The sequence below is a fragment of the Ranitomeya imitator genome, chromosome 2 (assembly GCF_032444005.1).
Source record: "Ranitomeya imitator isolate aRanImi1 chromosome 2, aRanImi1.pri, whole genome shotgun sequence".
In the NCBI taxonomy this organism is placed as follows: Eukaryota; Metazoa; Chordata; class Amphibia; order Anura; family Dendrobatidae; genus Ranitomeya; species Ranitomeya imitator.
Genome location: NC_091283.1, coordinates 162,425,026 through 162,443,119, shown reverse-complemented (window position 1 = coordinate 162,443,119; position 18,094 = coordinate 162,425,026). Strand labels below are relative to the sequence as shown.

Sequence of the window (18,094 nt, the reverse complement as noted above, 5' to 3'; positions counted from 1 at the left end):
AGGTGTCACACCACCACAACTTACACAGTAACCCTATAGCTGCTGCACCTTACTTACACCTCTCTCTGTAGGTGTCACACCGCCACACCTTACACAGTAACCCTATAGCAGCTGCACCTTACTTACACCTCTCTCTGTAGGTGTCACACCGCCACAACTTACACAGTAACCCTATAGCAGCTGCACCTTACTTACACCTCTCTCTGTAGGTGTCACACCACCACAACTTACACAGTAACCCTATAGCTGCTGCACCTTACTTACACCTCTCTCTGTAGGTGTCACACCACCACAACTTACACAGTAACCCTATAGCTGCTGCACCTTACTACCTCTCTCTGTAGGTGTCACCACCACAACTTACACAGTAACCCTATAGCTGCTGCACCTTACTTACACATCTCTCTGTAGGTGTCACACCGCCACAACTTACACAGTAACCCTATAGCTGCTGCACCTTACTTACACCTCTCTCTGGAGGTATCACCTCCACAACTTACACAGTAACCCTATAGCAGCTGCACCTTACTTACACCTCTCTCTGTAGGTGTCACACCGCCACACCTTACACAGTAACCCTATAGCAGCTGCACCTTACTTACACCTCTCTCTGTAGGTGTCACACCACCACAACTTACACAGTAACCCTATAGCAGCTGCACCTTACTTACACATCTCTCTGTAGGTGTCACACCACCACAACTTACACAGTAACCCTATAGCTGCTGCACCTTACTTACACCTCTCTCTGTAGGTGTCACACCACCACAACTTACACAGTAACCCTATAGCAGCTGCACCTTACTTACACCTCTCTCTGTAGGTGTCACACCACCACAACTTACACAGTAACCCTATAGCTGCTGCACCTTACTTACACCTCTCTCTGTAGGTGTCACACCACCACAACTTACACAGTAACCCTATAGCTGCTGCACCTTACTTACACCTCTCTCTGTAGGTGTCACACCGCCACACCTTACACAGTAACCCTATAGCAGCTGCACCTTACTTACACCTCTCTCTGTAGGTGTCACACCACCACAACTTACACAGTAACCCTATAGCTGCTGCACCTTACTTACACCTCTCTCTGTAGGTGTCACACCACCACAACTTACACAGTAACCCTATAGCTGCTGCACCTTACTACCTCTCTCTGTAGGTGTCACCACCACAACTTACACAGTAACCCTATAGCTGCTGCACCTTACTTACACCTCTCTCTGTAGGTGCCACACCTTACACAGTAACCCTATAGCAGCTGCACCTTACTTACACATCTCTCTGTAGGTGTCACACCGCCACAACTTACACAGTAACCCTATAGCAGCTGCACCTTACTTACACCTCTCTCTGTAGGTGTCACACCGCCACACCTTACACAGTAACCCTATAGCAGCTGCACCTTACTTACACATCTCTCTGTAGGTGTCACACCACCACAACTTACACAGTAACCCTATAGCAGCTGCACCTTACTTACACCTCTCTCTGTAGGTGTCACACCACCACAACTTACACAGTAACCCTATAGCAGCTGCACCTTACTTACACATCTCTCTGTAGGTGTCACACCACCACAACTTACACAGTAACCCTATAGCTGCTGCACCTTACTTACACCTCTCTCTGTAGGTGTCACACCACCACAACTTACACAGTAACCCTATAGCAGCTGCACCTTACTTACACCTCTCTCTGTAGGTGTCACACCACCACAACTTACACACTAACCCTATAGCTGTTGCACCTTACTTACACCTCTCTCTGTAGGTGTCACACCACCACACCTTACACAGTAACCCTATAGCAGCTGCACCTTACCTACACATCTCTCTGTGTAGGTGTCACCTCCACAACTTACACAGTAACCCTATAGCAGCTGCACCTTACTTACACCTCTCTCTGTAGGTGTCACCTCCACAACTTACACAGTAACCCTATAGCAGCTGCACCTTACACCTCTCTCTGTAGGTGTCACCTCCACAACTTACACAGTAACCCTATAGCAGCTGCACCTTACTTACACATCTCTCTGTAGGTGTCACACCGCCACAACTTACACAGTAACCCTATAGCAGCTGCACCTTACTTACACCTCTCTCTGTAGGTGTCACACCGCCACAACTTACACAGTAACCCTATAGCAGCTGCACCTTACTTACACCTCTCTCTGGAGGTGTCACCTCCACAACTTACACAGTAACCCTATTGCAGCTGCACCTTACTTACACCTCTCTCTGTAGGTGTCACACCGCCACAACTTACACAGTAACCCTATAGCAGCTGCACCTTACTTACACCTCTCTCTGTAGGTGTCACCTCCACAACTTACACAGTAACCCTATAGCAGCTGCACCTTACTTACACCTCTCTCTGTAGGTGTCACACCGCCACAACTTACACAGTAACCCTATAGCTGTTGCACCTTACTTACACCTCTCTCTGTAGGTGTCACACCACCACAACTTACACAGTAACCCTATAGCAGCTGCACCTTACTTACACCTCTCTCTGTAGGTGTCACACCACCACAACTTACACAGTAACCCTATAGCTGCTGCACCTTACTTACACCTCTCTCTGTAGGTGTCACCGCCACACCTTACACAGTAACCCTATAGCAGCTGCACCTTACTTACACATCTCTCTGTAGGTGTCACACCACCACAACTTACACAGTAACCCTATAGCTGCTGCACCTTACTTACACCTCTCTCTGTAGGTGTCACACCGCCACAACTTACACAGTAACCCTATAGCAGCTGCACCTTACTTACACCTCTCTCTGTAGGTGTCACACCACCACAACTTACACAGTAACCCTATAGCTGCTGCACCTTACTTACACCTCTCTCTGTAGGTGTCACACCACCACAACTTACACAGTAACCCTATAGCTGCTGCACCTTACTTACACCTCTCTCTGTAGGTGTCACCGCCACACCTTACACAGTAACCCTATAGCAGCTGCACCTTACTTACACATCTCTCTGTAGGTGTCACACCACCACAACTTACACAGTAACCCTATAGCTGCTGCACCTTACTTACACCTCTCTCTGTAGGTGTCACACCGCCACAACTTACACAGTAACCCTATAGCAGCTGCACCTTACTTACACCTCTCTCTGTAGGTGTCACACCACCACAACTTACACAGTAACCCTATAGCTGCTGCACCTTACTTACACCTCTCTCTGTAGGTGTCACACCGCCACAACTTACACAGTAACCCTATAGCTGCTGCACCTTACTTACACATCTCTCTGTAGGTGTCACACCACCACAACTTACACAGTAACCCTATAGCAGCTGCACCTTACTTACACCTCTCTCTGTAGGTGTCACACCGCCACACCTTACACAGTAACCCTATAGCAGCTGCACCTTACTTACACCTCTCTCTGTAGGTGTCACACCGCCACAACTTACACAGTAACCCTATAGCAGCTGCACCTTACTTACACATCTCTCTGTAGGTGTCACACCACCACAACTTACACAGTAACCCTATAGCTGCTGCACCTTACTTACACCTCTCTCTGTAGGTGTCACACCACCACAACTTACACAGTAACCCTATAGCAGCTGCACCTTACTTACACCTCTCTCTGTAGGTGTCACACCACCACAACTTACACAGTAACCCTATAGCTGTTGCACCTTACTTACACCTCTCTCTGTAGGTGTCACACCACCACACCTTACACAGTAACCCTATAGCAGCTGCACCTTACCTACACATCTCTCTGTGTAGGTGTCACCTCCACAACTTACACAGTAACCCTATAGCAGCTGCACCTTACTTACACCTCTCTCTGTAGGTGTCACCTCCACAACTTACACAGTAACCCTATAGCTGCTGCACCTTACTTACACCTCTCTCTGTAGGTGTCACACCGCCACACCTTACACAGTAACCCTATAGCAGCTGCACCTTACTTACACCTCTCTCTGTAGGTGTCACACCGCCACAACTTACACAGTAACCCTATAGCAGCTGCACCTTACTTACACATCTCTCTGTAGGTGTCACACCACCACAACTTACACAGTAACCCTATAGCTGCTGCACCTTACTTACACCTCTCTCTGTAGGTGTCACACCACCACAACTTACACAGTAACCCTATAGCAGCTGCACCTTACTTACACCTCTCTCTGTAGGTGTCACACCACCACAACTTACACAGTAACCCTATAGCTGTTGCACCTTACTTACACCTCTCTCTGTAGGTGTCACACCACCACACCTTACACAGTAACCCTATAGCAGCTGCACCTTACCTACACATCTCTCTGTGTAGGTGTCACCTCCACAACTTACACAGTAACCCTATAGCAGCTGCACCTTACTTACACCTCTCTCTGTAGGTGTCACCTCCACAACTTACACAGTAACCCTATAGCAGCTGCACCTTACACCTCTCTCTGTAGGTGTCACCTCCACAACTTACACAGTAACCCTATAGCAGCTGCACCTTACTTACACATCTCTCTGTAGGTGTCACACCGCCACAACTTACACAGTAACCCTATAGCAGCTGCACCTTACTTACACCTCTCTCTGTAGGTGTCACACCGCCACAACTTACACAGTAACCCTATAGCAGCTGCACCTTACTTACACCTCTCTCTGTAGGTGTCACACCACCACAACTTACACAGTAACCCTATAGCTGCTGCACCTTACTTACACCTCTCTCTGTAGGTGTCACCGCCACACCTTACACAGTAACCCTATAGCAGCTGCACCTTACTTACACATCTCTCTGTAGGTGTCACACCACCACAACTTACACAGTAACCCTATAGCTGCTGCACCTTACTTACACCTCTCTCTGTAGGTGTCACACCGCCACAACTTACACAGTAACCCTATAGCAGCTGCACCTTACTTACACCTCTCTCTGTAGGTGTCACACCACCACAACTTACACAGTAACCCTATAGCTGCTGCACCTTACTTACACCTCTCTCTGTAGGTGTCACACCACCACAACTTACACAGTAACCCTATAGCTGCTGCACCTTACTTACACCTCTCTCTGTAGGTGTCACACCGCCACAACTTACACAGTAACCCTATAGCTGCTGCACCTTACTTACACATCTCTCTGTAGGTGTCACACCACCACAACTTACACAGTAACCCTATAGCAGCTGCACCTTACTTACACCTCTCTCTGTAGGTGTCACACCACCACAACTTACACAGTAACCCTATAGCTGCTGCACCTTACTTACACCTCTCTCTGTAGGTGTCACACCACCACAACTTACACAGTAACCGTATAGCTGCTGCACCTTACTTACACCTCTCTCTGTAGGTGCCACACCTTACACAGTAACCCTATAGCAGCTGCACCTTACTTACACATCTCTCTGTAGGTGTCACACCGCCACAACTTACACAGTAACCCTATAGCTGCTGCACCTTACTTACACATCTCTCTGTAGGTGTCACACCGCCACAACTTACACAGTAACCCTATAGCTGCTGCACCTTACTTACACCTCTCTCTGTAGGTGTCACACCACCACAACTTACACAGTAACCGTATAGCTGCTGCACCTTACTTACACCTCTCTCTGTAGGTGCCACACCTTACACAGTAACCCTATAGCAGCTGCACCTTACTTACACATCTCTCTGTAGGTGTCACACCGCCACAACTTACACAGTAACCCTATAGCTGCTGCACCTTACTTACACATCTCTCTGTAGGTGTCACACCGCCACAACTTACACAGTAACCCTATAGCAGCTGCACCTTACTTACACATCTCTCTGTAGGTGTCACACCGCCACAACTTACACAGTAACCCTATAGCTGCTGCACCTTACTTACACCTCTCTCTGGAGGTGTCACCTCCACAACTTACACAGTAACCCTATAGCAGCTGCACCTTACTTACACCTCTCTCTGTAGGTGTCACACTGCCACACCTTACACAGTAACCCTATAGCAGCTGCACCTTACTTACACATCTCTCTGTAGGTGTCACACCACCACAACTTACACAGTAACCCTATAGCTGCTGCACCTTACTACCTCTCTCTGTAGGTGTCACCACCACAACTTACACAGTAACCCTATAGCTGCTGCACCTTACTTACACCTCTCTCTGTAGGTGCCACACCTTACACAGTAACCCTATAGCAGCTGCACCTTACTTACACATCTCTCTGTAGGTGTCACACCGCCACAACTTACACAGTAACCCTATAGCTGCTGCACCTTACTTACACATCTCTCTGTAGGTGTCACACCGCCACAACTTACACAGTAACCCTATAGCTGCTGCACCTTACTTACACCTCTCTCTGTAGGTGTCACACCACCACAACTTACACAGTAACCCTATAGCTGCTGCACCTTACTTACACCTCTCTCTGTAGGTGTCACACCACCACAACTTACACAGTAACCCTATAGCTGCTGCACCTTACTTACACCTCTCTCTGTAGGTGTCACCACCACAACTTACACAGTAACCCTATAGCTGCTGCACCTTACTACCTCTCTCTGTAGGTGTCACACTGCCACACATCTCTTCTCCCTGCATTACCCTCTGTCTAGTTATACAGAGCTGGCTGCAGTACCAACATTTGGCCACTGGGTGTCATCAGCGGCAGGGGGTTTGGGATCTGGCAATGAGGGGGCGGGCTGCAGGCCGGTTCCGGGATACTTGTGCCCGGGGTGACACGTGAGTGAGGTCACAGACGGACGGACGGAGCTGCGGGGAGCGGTGAGTTGCGGCTCTAGGGTTGCTGCTGGCGGTGTTACTTTCTGCAGTGTCTTTATCTGGACGCCCCATAATCCCCCCACTTCTCTTATACCGGGACCCCCCATATTACGTCCATTTATTACAACCAGTTATCTCCCATGGACATCCCCTTTAAGTGCAGGTCCCCCGGCAGCGACTATTGTATATCCGTGTGTATAATTCCTTCCCCGATCTGCTCATCACCGTCTTGTGTAATTCCTGTACTCCGGCAGGCTGCAGTGCAGAATATTCTGGATGTAGAGCCCATTGAATAAATGGAATAATAATAATAAATTATTATTATTATCGGATGTGGTAACACCGGAGACGCCAGTTTTGCAGAAATTCCTTTTTTTCCTGCGTTCTGAGGTGGGTTCTGACGCCACCTTATCTTATGCAATGCTTCCATGTTATACGGGTGTGTAAACTTTCTGCGGTTGGGCCAAGACCCCCGATGTCGGCGCCATTCTTCTCAGTCTTCGCCATGGTCCCCGTCTCCCGGCTGCGGCCATTACTGCAGTTCCCCGGATCAGCGATTCTCTTATCTTCGCCCTCCAGATTGCAACCAATGTTGGCAAAACCATTGCTGACCCCCGCCACACCCGGCCCACACCCACCCAGAATGTTTGCAGGTTTTGACAAGTGGGTGGTGTCTGCCCAATATGGAGGGGGGCTCCTATCCGTCACATTGCAGCATATTAACCCATCAGTGGCTGCTTTATAGGAATCGCCCTTGGGGCTCGCTCACACAAGGATGTTGATAGGATATTTATAGTGTAACCGGGACATTGGTGAGGGAGGTGAGCGTATGGTGTCCTTATGTGACAAATGGGAGGAGCCAAATATCTATCAGGGAGTCTGCAGTGACATCGAACAGCTGCATTACTCCTATTTTCCTTTCCCCTTATTCCAGGAGCCATGAGAGCGATCACCAATTTCACGACCGTGTTTGGGGTTAAGTTCTGACATGTTGGCTGCCACTGTAACCTGTCGGCGCCCCGCCATCATGGCTCACAGGGGCCAGGACCGTCCAAAGTAAAGCTTGACTGAGGCGTTGAAGAGGTTAAATTGTTGCTACCAGAGCATTGTCCATTCCAGAACAGTATCAATAAAGTTTGTTGATGAAAGGATAGGTTGCACTGGCACCTTGTAGTCTCCTCAGGGAGAAACTTTGAAGCAGTTTCCCAGAGCAACAAAGGTGACTTCATTTTCTGAACTTTATTTGTAGCTCTGGTGAACAATGGACAAAATTTTTTTTTTTCCTTCACAGACAGAATGCAGGCAGACGCCGTACTGCACAGCGGCTACTTTCACCCCGTCCTCCGTGCCTGGCAGTCCACAGCGACCAGCCTCCATGCCTCCAATCTCATGTACCCCATCTTCATCACGTGAGTGACGCTGCCAATCTGTATCTTGTGTTCTGCTGTACAGTATATCTTATTATATCTGTTTATATGTTACAGAGATAATCCCGATGGAATAGAACCGATCAACAGTCTGCCGGGGCAAGCCAGGTGAGGAATGTGATGTGTACTCAGCGAGCGCAGCTCTGCAGGATACTACACAGTGTAATAATGTATGTACACCGTGACTGCTCCAGCAGAATAGTGAGTGCAGCTCTGGGGTATTATACAGGATGTAACTCAGGATCAGTAATGTAATGTATGTGCACAGTGACTCCACCAGCAGAATAGTGAGTGCAGCTCTGGGGTATAATACAGGATGTAACTCAGGATCAGTAATGTAATGTATGTGCACAGTGACTGCTCCAGCAGAATAGTGAGTGCAGCTCTGGGGTATAATACAGGATGTAACTCCGGATAAGTACAGGATCAGTAATATAATGTATGTGCACAGTGACTGCACCAGCAGAATAGTGAGCGCAGCTCTGGGGTATAATACAGGATGTAACTCAGGATCAGTAATGTAATGTATGTACACAGTGATTGCACCAGCAGAACAGTGAGTGCAGCTCTGGGGTATAATACAGGATGTAACTCAGGATCAGTACAGGATCAGTAATGTAATGTATGTACACAGTGACTGCAGCAGCAGAATAGGGAGTGCAGCTCTGGAATATATAATACAGGATATAACTTGGGATTCTTTGAATAGTGAATATCATCACTATATTAGACCCCTATGGGAGGTGGAGCCGCATATTCATCACTGTAATAGTCGGCACCACGTGACCGCTCATACAGGAGAAGCTGCGGCGAGGACAGGAAGCAGCGCCAGCGAGGGAGCTGGGTAAGTATTTTATTAATAGCGGGGGGGCACACAGGGGGTGGGAGGGGGTTGGGGACAGGAATCTTTTTTTTTTTTTTTTTTTTTTAAAGGGAACCTGTCACCCCCGTTTTTTGAGATTGAGCTATAAATACTGTTAAATAGGGCCTGCGCTGTGTGTTCCTATAGTGTATGTAGTGTACCCCGATTCCCCATGTATGCTGAGAAATAACTTACCAAAGTCGCCGTTTTCGCCTGTCAATCAGGCTGGTCAGGTCGGGAGGGCGTGGTGACATCGCTGGTTCTTCCTCAGCTTTACGTTGGTGGCGTAGTGGTGAAGACACAGCGCGCGATCTGCGCTGTCATCCCTTTCGTCGGTGGGGGCGGCCATCTTCCTGGGGCCGCGCGTGCGCAGATCGAGTGCTCTGCTGCACGGGGCTTCAGGAAAATGGCCGCGGGATGCCGCGCGTGCGCATTAGAGATCGCGGCGGCCATTTTCCCAAAGCCGAGATGCAAACTCGGCTTTGGGAAAATGGCCGCCGCGATCTCTAATGCGCACGCGCGGCATCCCGCGGCCATTTTCCTGAAGCCCCGTGCAGCAGAGCACTCGATCTGCGCACGCGCGGCCCCAGGAAGATGGCCGCCCCCACCGACGAAAGGGATGACAGCGCAGATCGCGCGCTGTGTCTTCACCACTACGCCACTACGCCACCAACGTAAAGCTGAGGAAGAACCAGCGATGTCACCACGCCCTCCCGACCTGACCAGCCTGATTGACAGGCGAAAACGGCGACTTTGGTAAGTTATTTCTCAGCATACATGGGGAATCGGGGTACACTACATACACTATAGGAACACACAGCGCAGGCCCTATTTAACAGTATTTATAGCTCAATCTCAAAAAACGGGGTGACAGGTTCCCTTTAAACACACAAAAAAAAGAAGAAAAAAAAGTTTTCATATCTTCTCTCCAGCGAACGATGCTGGAGAGAAGAAATGATTAGCGGCTTCAGCACCAGATGCAGGGGACAGTGCTTAACTCTAGCGCTGTCTCCTGCACGGTGCGTGTGGTCCTCAGTCGGCACACGGATGCCACACGTGTGCCACACTGATGTGCCACATAAACGCACGGACACGGATAATTCCGGTACCGATTTTTCTGGTACCGGAATTATCTGGACGTGTGAGACTGGCCTTATACAGCTTGAAAGACAGAAAACATACGGCTTCTAAAGTAATGGGTCATCATAATAAAAACACAAAATTATTGAAGCCCAAGTATCTGGATGTGCAGGACACACTAATTAAACTAGAAAACCACAAAAAAATAGTGTACTAGTCCAAAATCATGAAACATAAACTTTATTAGAAACATACATAAAACAGGTCATAGATGACAGCAAGGCTAAAATTGACAATCACCTGCAAGCTGCAGAGGAGAACAGAGCGGCACTAATGCCCAAACAAATGTAATAAAGCATTATGCAATACCATAAACCAAGGTGTCATATGTTGGATACACACCACCGATATACAATATCTGGAAGACATTGCACCCAGTGTAAAAAACATTATAGATAAACAAATAACAGAGTATATATTAGTGTATCCAATAACATACCTAGTAATAATGAGCAGTGTGCCACGCCGTCTCCAACCCACCCGACGCGCGTTTCGGATCAACCTTCCTCAAGGGGGGCGTTCTGAATAAAGTACTGTATAATTTCGCCTTTGCAGATATGGAGTGAACAAGTTGGAGGAGATGCTGCGCCCCCTGGTGGAAGATGGACTGAAGTGCGTGCTGATCTTTGGTGTCCCAAGCAAAGTCACAAAGGTAATGGAGATCATAGTCCTTTGTTAGGCTGTTGTTCAGCAATCTGGCTGAGAACAGCTGTTGTTATGATGCTCATATCGGTTGACAGGCTTCCATAAACACATATTATAGCAGCTAGACCCTATTCAGGTGTTTGTGGTGCCATTTTTTTGCTGCGACCTTTTGTACCCATAATGAAAATGCCCCTTCGTTATTGTCAGGCCTCCATCAATCACAGATTATTCTTTTCCATACTCAGGATGAGCGGGGATCGGCGGCCGATGCAGAGGACACGCCAGCAATCTTGGCCATCAGGAAGATCCGCAGTCTCTTTCCCCAGCTGCTCATTGCGTGTGATGTTTGCCTGTGTCCCTACACATCACATGGCCACTGCGGTGAGCTTGCGCCTTCTGGGGTTTTACAAACTTTGGAAAATGTTGCTGCCTTCTTCCCAAAACAGCACTGCACCCGTCCACAGGCTGTGAGTGGTATTGCACCTCTGCCTCCGTAAACACAATAGAGCTGAGTTGTACCACCAGACACAGCCTGCACTACCAGACAAAACCTGTGGTGAGAGGTGGCGCTGTTTAATGCAGCCTTGCATTTTTATGTCGGTATTGGTGGGATTACGTGGCTCAGCCTGTTGTGTTCTTATAGGAATCCTACGAGAAGATGGCAGCATCCAGAATGAGACCAGCTGTCAGCGGCTAGCAGAGGTCGCTGTGGCGTATGCCCGCGCAGGTAGAGTATGGCATATTATTTTTTCCGACCCCCTCCTCCAGCCATGCAATATTTCCACACTCAGTACATTGATGTGTACCACAGGGTGTCACGTGATTGCGCCATCCGACATGATGGATGGGAGAATCGGAGCTATTAAGAAAGCTTTAATATCCAATGACTTCGGGAACAGGGTAAGTACAGTTTCCTCAGCTTCTATGGGACATTAGTGGGGTCTTACAAGATTAGAAGGAAGCAAACAAATAAGTACAAATGTGTATCTGCTGAAATTTATAACGCTTAAAAATATGATACACAGCCAAATAGTATGGAAAAATAGCGTTTATTAACAAGTTATGTATAATATATCAAAGGGTTAAGAAAAGGAAAGACCACTAGGTGGCGAAAAAGTGAGGTGTACATATACGTATAATAATAGTTGTAACATAAAAATGCACCTAGCAAGCATACAATATAAATATATGTAGAAATAATACAATTTAATACACAGTAAAAGTGGATTGGTGTAAGGAAAATAATATAGATGTAAATAATGTAAAACCACGCAAATTACTGTGTATTAACAAAAATATCACTTTTAAATGTTATTATTTATTATATTATATTGTGTTAGAGATTAGCAGAAAGGTGTTGTGGTGTTTGTTTTTTTTCCTATTTTATAGACACAGCTCCACTCTTGTCTACAGGTTGTGACTGGTAATGCAAGTCAGGGTCAGCCTGAAATGATATAATGTGACACTGCCTGGTGCTGTGTTGCGGAGAGCAGTGTTCCGTCTTATCTCGTGCTTCTCCTTTTAAGGCTTAATTTTATATACCGTAATTCTATTATGTGGGATTAAATTTTTATATATATTTACTTTTTTTTTTTTTTTTTTTTTTATACCCAGGTTTCAGTCTTGAGTTACAGCGCAAAATTTGCCTCCTGCTTCTATGGTCCATTCAGGTCGGTTCTGGAGATGGGGGTCATTGCTCTGTGACTCCTTGCGGGATGCCTTAAATTTTTTAGACTTGTGCCCCGATAGGTTGTCCTTGAACCTGGGTTCATTTTGTGCGATTTGGCCACTTCGGTGACTAGAGGGTTAACGGTCTGGGTGGCGTCGTAGCCGTGCCCTCCTGCACTTTGTACCAGAGTAGTTGAGCTGTTGGAAACAGTCAGTGACACTTTTGCATGGTGATCTCCCTACTTGTAGGTGCCGCAGTCACCCTGAGATTCCCGATTTCACTGTAGAAAGGTGCAGTCTACGGTAGACAGCCGGCTCTGCCAGAGAGGGCGCCGATGTGCGCCACCGAGCAGTGGTCCCATGCAGAGATGGGCAAATATATTTGCAGGATCCCGGTTTGGTGGCCATGTCCTAAAATCCGTCTACTTCAGAGAATACGTATAGGGCCACAGAAAACAAAAGCGAATAGGGTAACTGCAACCATGATGAAAACTCATGATGGCTCTACTTCAGAGTGTCCCTACCCTACAGAGTAACGTTAAGGTCAGAGATGGCCGCTGCTGTCCTGGGGTCGGCTATTCTTGCTCATATGTTTCCTCTCTGTATTACAGAGACGCAGCTCAGTCCAAACCTGCATTCGGTGACCGGAAATGTTATCAGTTACCTCCCGGGGCCAGAGGACTGGCCAGCAGGGCAGTGGTAAGGAGGCAGACATTACACCTTACAGGTCTCCTTGAAGACCTAGACCCAGAGTGATATCCGATCTGGTTACATAGCAATTCATGATACATGATGTGTTTTAAAGTGGTTATCCACTCCTTAGATACTCTTGGCCTCTCCTTGATATAAATCATCAATATTCAATCATGGGAGTCCAGGCCCGGCTCCCCACCAATCAGCTGTTTGCCATTTTGGATGGAATCAGTGCAGCAGCTCTGTACACCACATTGTGGCCACTATTGGGTACTGCAGCTCAGCTCACATACACTTTAATAGGAAGCCTTTGCATGGTGTTGGGAGCTGTGGGGTCCCGGCCCCCTACAATGCTGAAAATCAGGAGCTGCAAACAGTTGATTGGGGTTGTCAAGTCTAGAATCACACTGATCTAGTATTCATCATTCAACAGTACTTAAGTACTGGGCTACGACTTTAAGACACCTTATGCTTTCTTATTTGGGTAGGACCGTGATGTTCGTGAAGGTGCAGACATGCTGATGGTGAAGCCTGGGATGCCATATTTGGACCTTGTTAGAGAAGTGAAAGATAAGGTAAATGCTCAATGGGGGGGGAGTTAATGATAATGTCTGTTAATAGGAATTGTATGGTGCTATATAAATCAAATAAAGAAGTTCAGTAAGTTGCACTATATCGAGAGCTCCAAATTCCTGTACAGCCCCCATAGTTATGATTTTTGCTGCCTTTTGCCCACCACTAAGGGGGCCTCACTGAATGCACATTGAACTGTATATTAACAGTATGAGGGAGCTCCCCCTACTGGTGGCTGCAGACACAGTATTTTAACTCTATGCAGAGGTGTTGGAGCTCTATATCGGCACAGGATGCTGGACGTAACAATTAAAAACTCCTGATATAAAGCGGGAAATTACATAGATGACAGATAATTGTCTTCCCTTCCTGCTTCCTTAGTTCCAGTAATGATAGGAGCAGCAGATTTCATCTAACGGTCCCCTCCATGTTTCAGCACCCTGACCTGCCACTAGCCGTCTACCACGTGTCGGGGGAGTATGCCATGCTGTGGCACGGAGCAAAGGCCGGAGCTTTTGACTTGAAGATAGCTGTATTAGAAGCCATGACTGGATTCAGGAGAGCGGGTGAGTAATATTTGCGGAAAAGCTGGGTGATTGCCAGAAATGGTCACAGTACTATTGGGGTTGTCACCCAGCTTTCTTAGACTCCTGATTGCATTGTGATATTGGCACAGGAGAATGAACTATATCATTTGTAAGGAGATTTACTCTGAGAGATATCATGGCAGGAATGCTGGTGTTGGTCCATAAACAGCGCCACACCTGTCTAAGGGTCATGTCTGGTATTGCAGCTCAGCTACATTGCAGTGGATGCAGGTGGGCTGCAGTACCACACACAAGCTGCAGGCAAGTGTGGCGCTGGTTTTTGTTTTGTGTTAGAAATAGTGATGAGCAAGGTGTTATCCGAGCACGCTCGTGTGCTAATAGGGCATCTTCAGCATGCTCAGATAACACCTTATCAGAGCACGTTTCCTCATCACTAAATAAAAGGAGTAGTACATGGTTGCTTTCTTCTAAGGACTTTTGCGCGGTTCTATAATTCTTTTTGTCTCGCAGGTGCTGACATCATCATCACTTACTACGTCCCACAACTCCTCAAATGGGTGAAGGAACAGTAAGGCCACTGTGGAGTCAGCAAGGACGTCCCCAGAGCCATAAGCAGCGCAAATATCAGCACCGGCTTCCCGATTATTACTCCGATCCGTTCACTAGAATTGTGCTGGGAGTATTAGTAACCCCTTCAGGCTGGGTGCAAATCGCCTATGAATAGATTTTAATTCCTAGCAGCACACGGGGCGCAGTGTATATGCCACTAGAGTACAATACTGGTATAATGCACAGCCTTACATTTTACCTTTCTTTTGCTTTAATCCTCTCCCCACTCCCCCAAAAAACGGCATTCCTGCCCAAACAAGTTCTCCTCTGCCCTTGGATATGTGATAACTGTTAAATCTGTGTAGGACCCATTCAGTTTCTTCTGACCGGGGACTATGAGAAAAACGTGGGCCCCCTGTTTTGGTGATCACTAGACGTCCCACTACGTGTTTAGGGTGGAATACACCTTAAACTCTTTAGTTGTAAATTTGTTTTAATCTTAAATGGGTTGTCAAGCGCCACTCTCGTCTAATGAAAAGGAGATGCTCATGATGTTTGCCAGTGGTGTCCCAGGAGGTAGGTGGGAACACGACGATGGCAGCCGATGCGGAAGTGAGCGGCGCTGGATAATCCCTTTAAGATGTGTTTTATACCTGCTTTTAGCGATTTCATACATTATGTTGTGCAGTGATTTCACAGCATTACGTTTTATTCTTCTCCTATTTCGGCTGATCTGTGATGAAGACCTTGTACGTAAAACACAGATTTTTACTATGAAGTATTATTCGTTATAGAAAATAAAAAATATATATTATTAAAATTGTAATACCTTTCTCATTTATGATTACACCACTTTTCTTGAATGTCACCTGAACCTGCCTACGTTCTGACTCTTTCCCAACAGGTGATGCAGAGACAATAGGGTTGGGCTTGTTGAATTTCGGTATGCCTGTCCCCTTTTGTTCTCTGTGAAAATAAGCCGCTGCCTGAGAGGTCTGGCAGCATCTTATTCCTTTCTCCCCTCTGAGAAGACATGTATAAAGGCTGATCTGAGCGACCATGGGTATTGGGGAGATCAGAAATGTAGCGCGATCTGTAGCCCCCACGTTATAGACTATGGTGCTGTTCACATGGCCATAACTTTTTTTATTATTATTATTGCCAAATAGAATTTCTGTAAGGGTAAGTGCAGATGATCAGTGAACACTGCGGGTTGGACGCTATGTACTCGAGCAGCTGTTACAGCATAGTGGATGGGATTTCAAGAAATCTCATGCCCACTATACATGTATGTGCACCCACGGCTCACCCGCGGAGACGGACATGCCGCACCTCTCTCCAGGGAGCAGCATGTCCATTTCTCTTGCGGAGAAATTCACCAATCTAATGTATTGGATGCGGTGTATCTGCACTGGTCAGTGATCTCAGGCGGATTCACCTGCGTTCAATAGAGGGCAGCAAACTTACTCTGCGTTCAAAGCCCTGCCATTTCCGGATCATCTGCACATACTCTAACAATAAAATGGAAGCATGTCTGATGGTGATCTGCAGAGCACACCTCTCCCATGCCCACATCTGGATCCAAGTGTGATGTTGCAGCCTCCCTGTACCACACTCCAAAAACATTCAGGGAGCGCCGTGGATGCAGCACAGGTTGCGCTGGTGGTCTGCACCAGGACTGTAAGCAATGATATCACATCCTTCAGTCACCTGACAGCTAAGAGCTCTAATTGGCTGCAAGGGATGGGACCAGGACGTCATCAGGGGCAGGTCACATGACTGTCTCAGCCACTCACAGGCCTTGGTGGTCATGTCACTGGAGAACAGGATGTCATCGGAGGCAGGTCACATGACTGTCTCAGGCACTCACAGGCCTTGGTGGTCATGTGACTGGAGAACAGGATGTCATCAGAGGCAGGTCACATGACTGTCTCAGCCACTCAGAGGACGTCATTGCTTCCCATCCAGCTGCTGTTCACCCAGAACAATACTAGATCCATGTTTTAAAATGGTCTTAGCAATAACCAACATCCTTTTAGATGTTGTACAACCCACCCCTGCCCCCTGGACAGAATGGTAAATTACAGAGACCTGTCACTCCCCATATATACCTATTTTTTTTACTTGGTATATTTGCTACTGTTCTCCTGAATCTGGTGTTTTTCTTTTCTTCCTGTCCCTCTGTGACCCAGAGGTATGGCCTCCTTCTTTGTACGTATATCTAACCTTTATTAGTCAAGTGGGCTTGACCATCAACTATTCTCTAAGGGTGAGTTCTTCAAAACCCCACCCACTTAGCTAAAAAGACTCCATGTATATACAGGTCCTTCTAAAAAAATTAGCATATAGTGTTAAATTTCATTATTTACCATAATGTAATGATTACAATTAAACTTTCATATATTATAGATTCATTATCCACCAACTGAAATTTGTCAGGTCTTTTATTGTTTTAATACTGATGATTTTGGCATACAACTCCTGATAACCCAAAAAACCTGTCTCAATAAATTAGCATATCAAGAAAAGGTTCTCTAAACGACCTATTACCCTAATCTTCTGAATCAACTAATTAACTCTAAACACATGCAAAAGATACCTGAGGCTTTTATAAACTCCCTGCCTGGTTCATTACTCAAAACCCCCATCATGGGTAAGACTAGCGACCTGACAGATGTCAAGAAGGCCATCATTGACACCCTCAAGCAAGAGGGTAAGACCCAGAAAGAAATTTCTCAACAAATAGGCTGTTCCCAGAGTGCTGTATCAAGGCACCTCAATGGTAAGTCTGTTGGAAGGAAACAATGTGGCAGAAAACGCTGTACAACGAGAAGAGGAGACCGGACCCTGAGGAAGATTGTGGAGAAGGACCGATTCCAGACCTTGGGGAACCTGAGGAAGCAGTGGACTGAGTCTGGTGTGGAAACATCCAGAGCCACCGTGCACAGGCGTGTGCAGGAAATGGGCTACAGGTGCCGCATTCCCCAGGTAAAGCCACTTTTGAACCATAAACAGCGGCAGAGGCGCCTGACCTGGGCTACAGAGAAGCAGCACTGGACTGTTGCTAAGTGGTCCCAAGTACTTTTTTCTGATGAAAGCAAATTTTGCATGTCATTCGGAAATCAAGGTGCCAGAGTCTGGAGGAAGACTGGGGAGAAGGAAATGCCAAAATGCCTGAAGTCCAGTGTCAAGTACCCACAGTCAGTGATGGTGTGGGGTGCCATGTCAGCTGC

The 18,094-nt window shown here is 47.1% G+C and overlaps 1 protein-coding gene across 4 annotated transcripts; it reads left to right on the top strand.

Moving 5' to 3' along the window:
• Positions 1 to 6,629: 6,629 nt before the first annotated feature.
• On the top strand, positions 6,630 to 15,687 carry ALAD (aminolevulinate dehydratase). Of its 4 annotated transcripts, none has more exons than XM_069747739.1 (13): positions 6,659 to 6,759; positions 7,691 to 7,975; positions 8,048 to 8,165; positions 8,241 to 8,291; positions 10,741 to 10,837; positions 11,076 to 11,211; positions 11,474 to 11,557; positions 11,642 to 11,730; positions 12,445 to 12,500; positions 13,110 to 13,197; positions 13,680 to 13,766; positions 14,201 to 14,330; positions 14,823 to 15,687. In XM_069747739.1, exons 3-13 carry the CDS (start codon positions 8,053 to 8,055, stop codon positions 14,882 to 14,884), a joined length of 993 nt encoding a protein of 330 aa, XP_069603840.1. In that variant the 5' UTR covers positions 6,659 to 6,759; positions 7,691 to 7,975; positions 8,048 to 8,052; the 3' UTR covers positions 14,885 to 15,687. The 4 variants fall into 4 exon arrangements, with proteins under 4 accessions (XP_069603839.1, XP_069603840.1, XP_069603841.1 ...); XM_069747740.1 differs by lacking the exon at positions 6,659 to 6,759 and adding an exon at positions 7,011 to 7,146; XM_069747738.1 differs by lacking the exon at positions 7,691 to 7,975 and having other exon boundaries at positions 6,630 to 6,759.
• Positions 15,688 to 18,094: the final 2,407 nt, after the last annotated feature.

What these genes read in the sequence shown, in the direction of transcription:
- ALAD (XM_069747738.1), top strand. Translation starts at nt 8,053, where the DNA reads ATGCAGGCAGACGCCGTACTGCACAGCGGCTACTTTCACCCCGTCCTC. An exon ending in TGCTTCTATGGTCCATTCAG is followed by an intron (nt 12,501 to 13,109) that starts GTCGGTTCTGGA and finishes TCTGTATTACAG; the next exon opens with AGACGCAGCTCAGTCCAAAC. An exon ending in TTAGAGAAGTGAAAGATAAG is followed by an intron (nt 13,767 to 14,200) that starts GTAAATGCTCAA and finishes TCCATGTTTCAG; the next exon opens with CACCCTGACCTGCCACTAGC.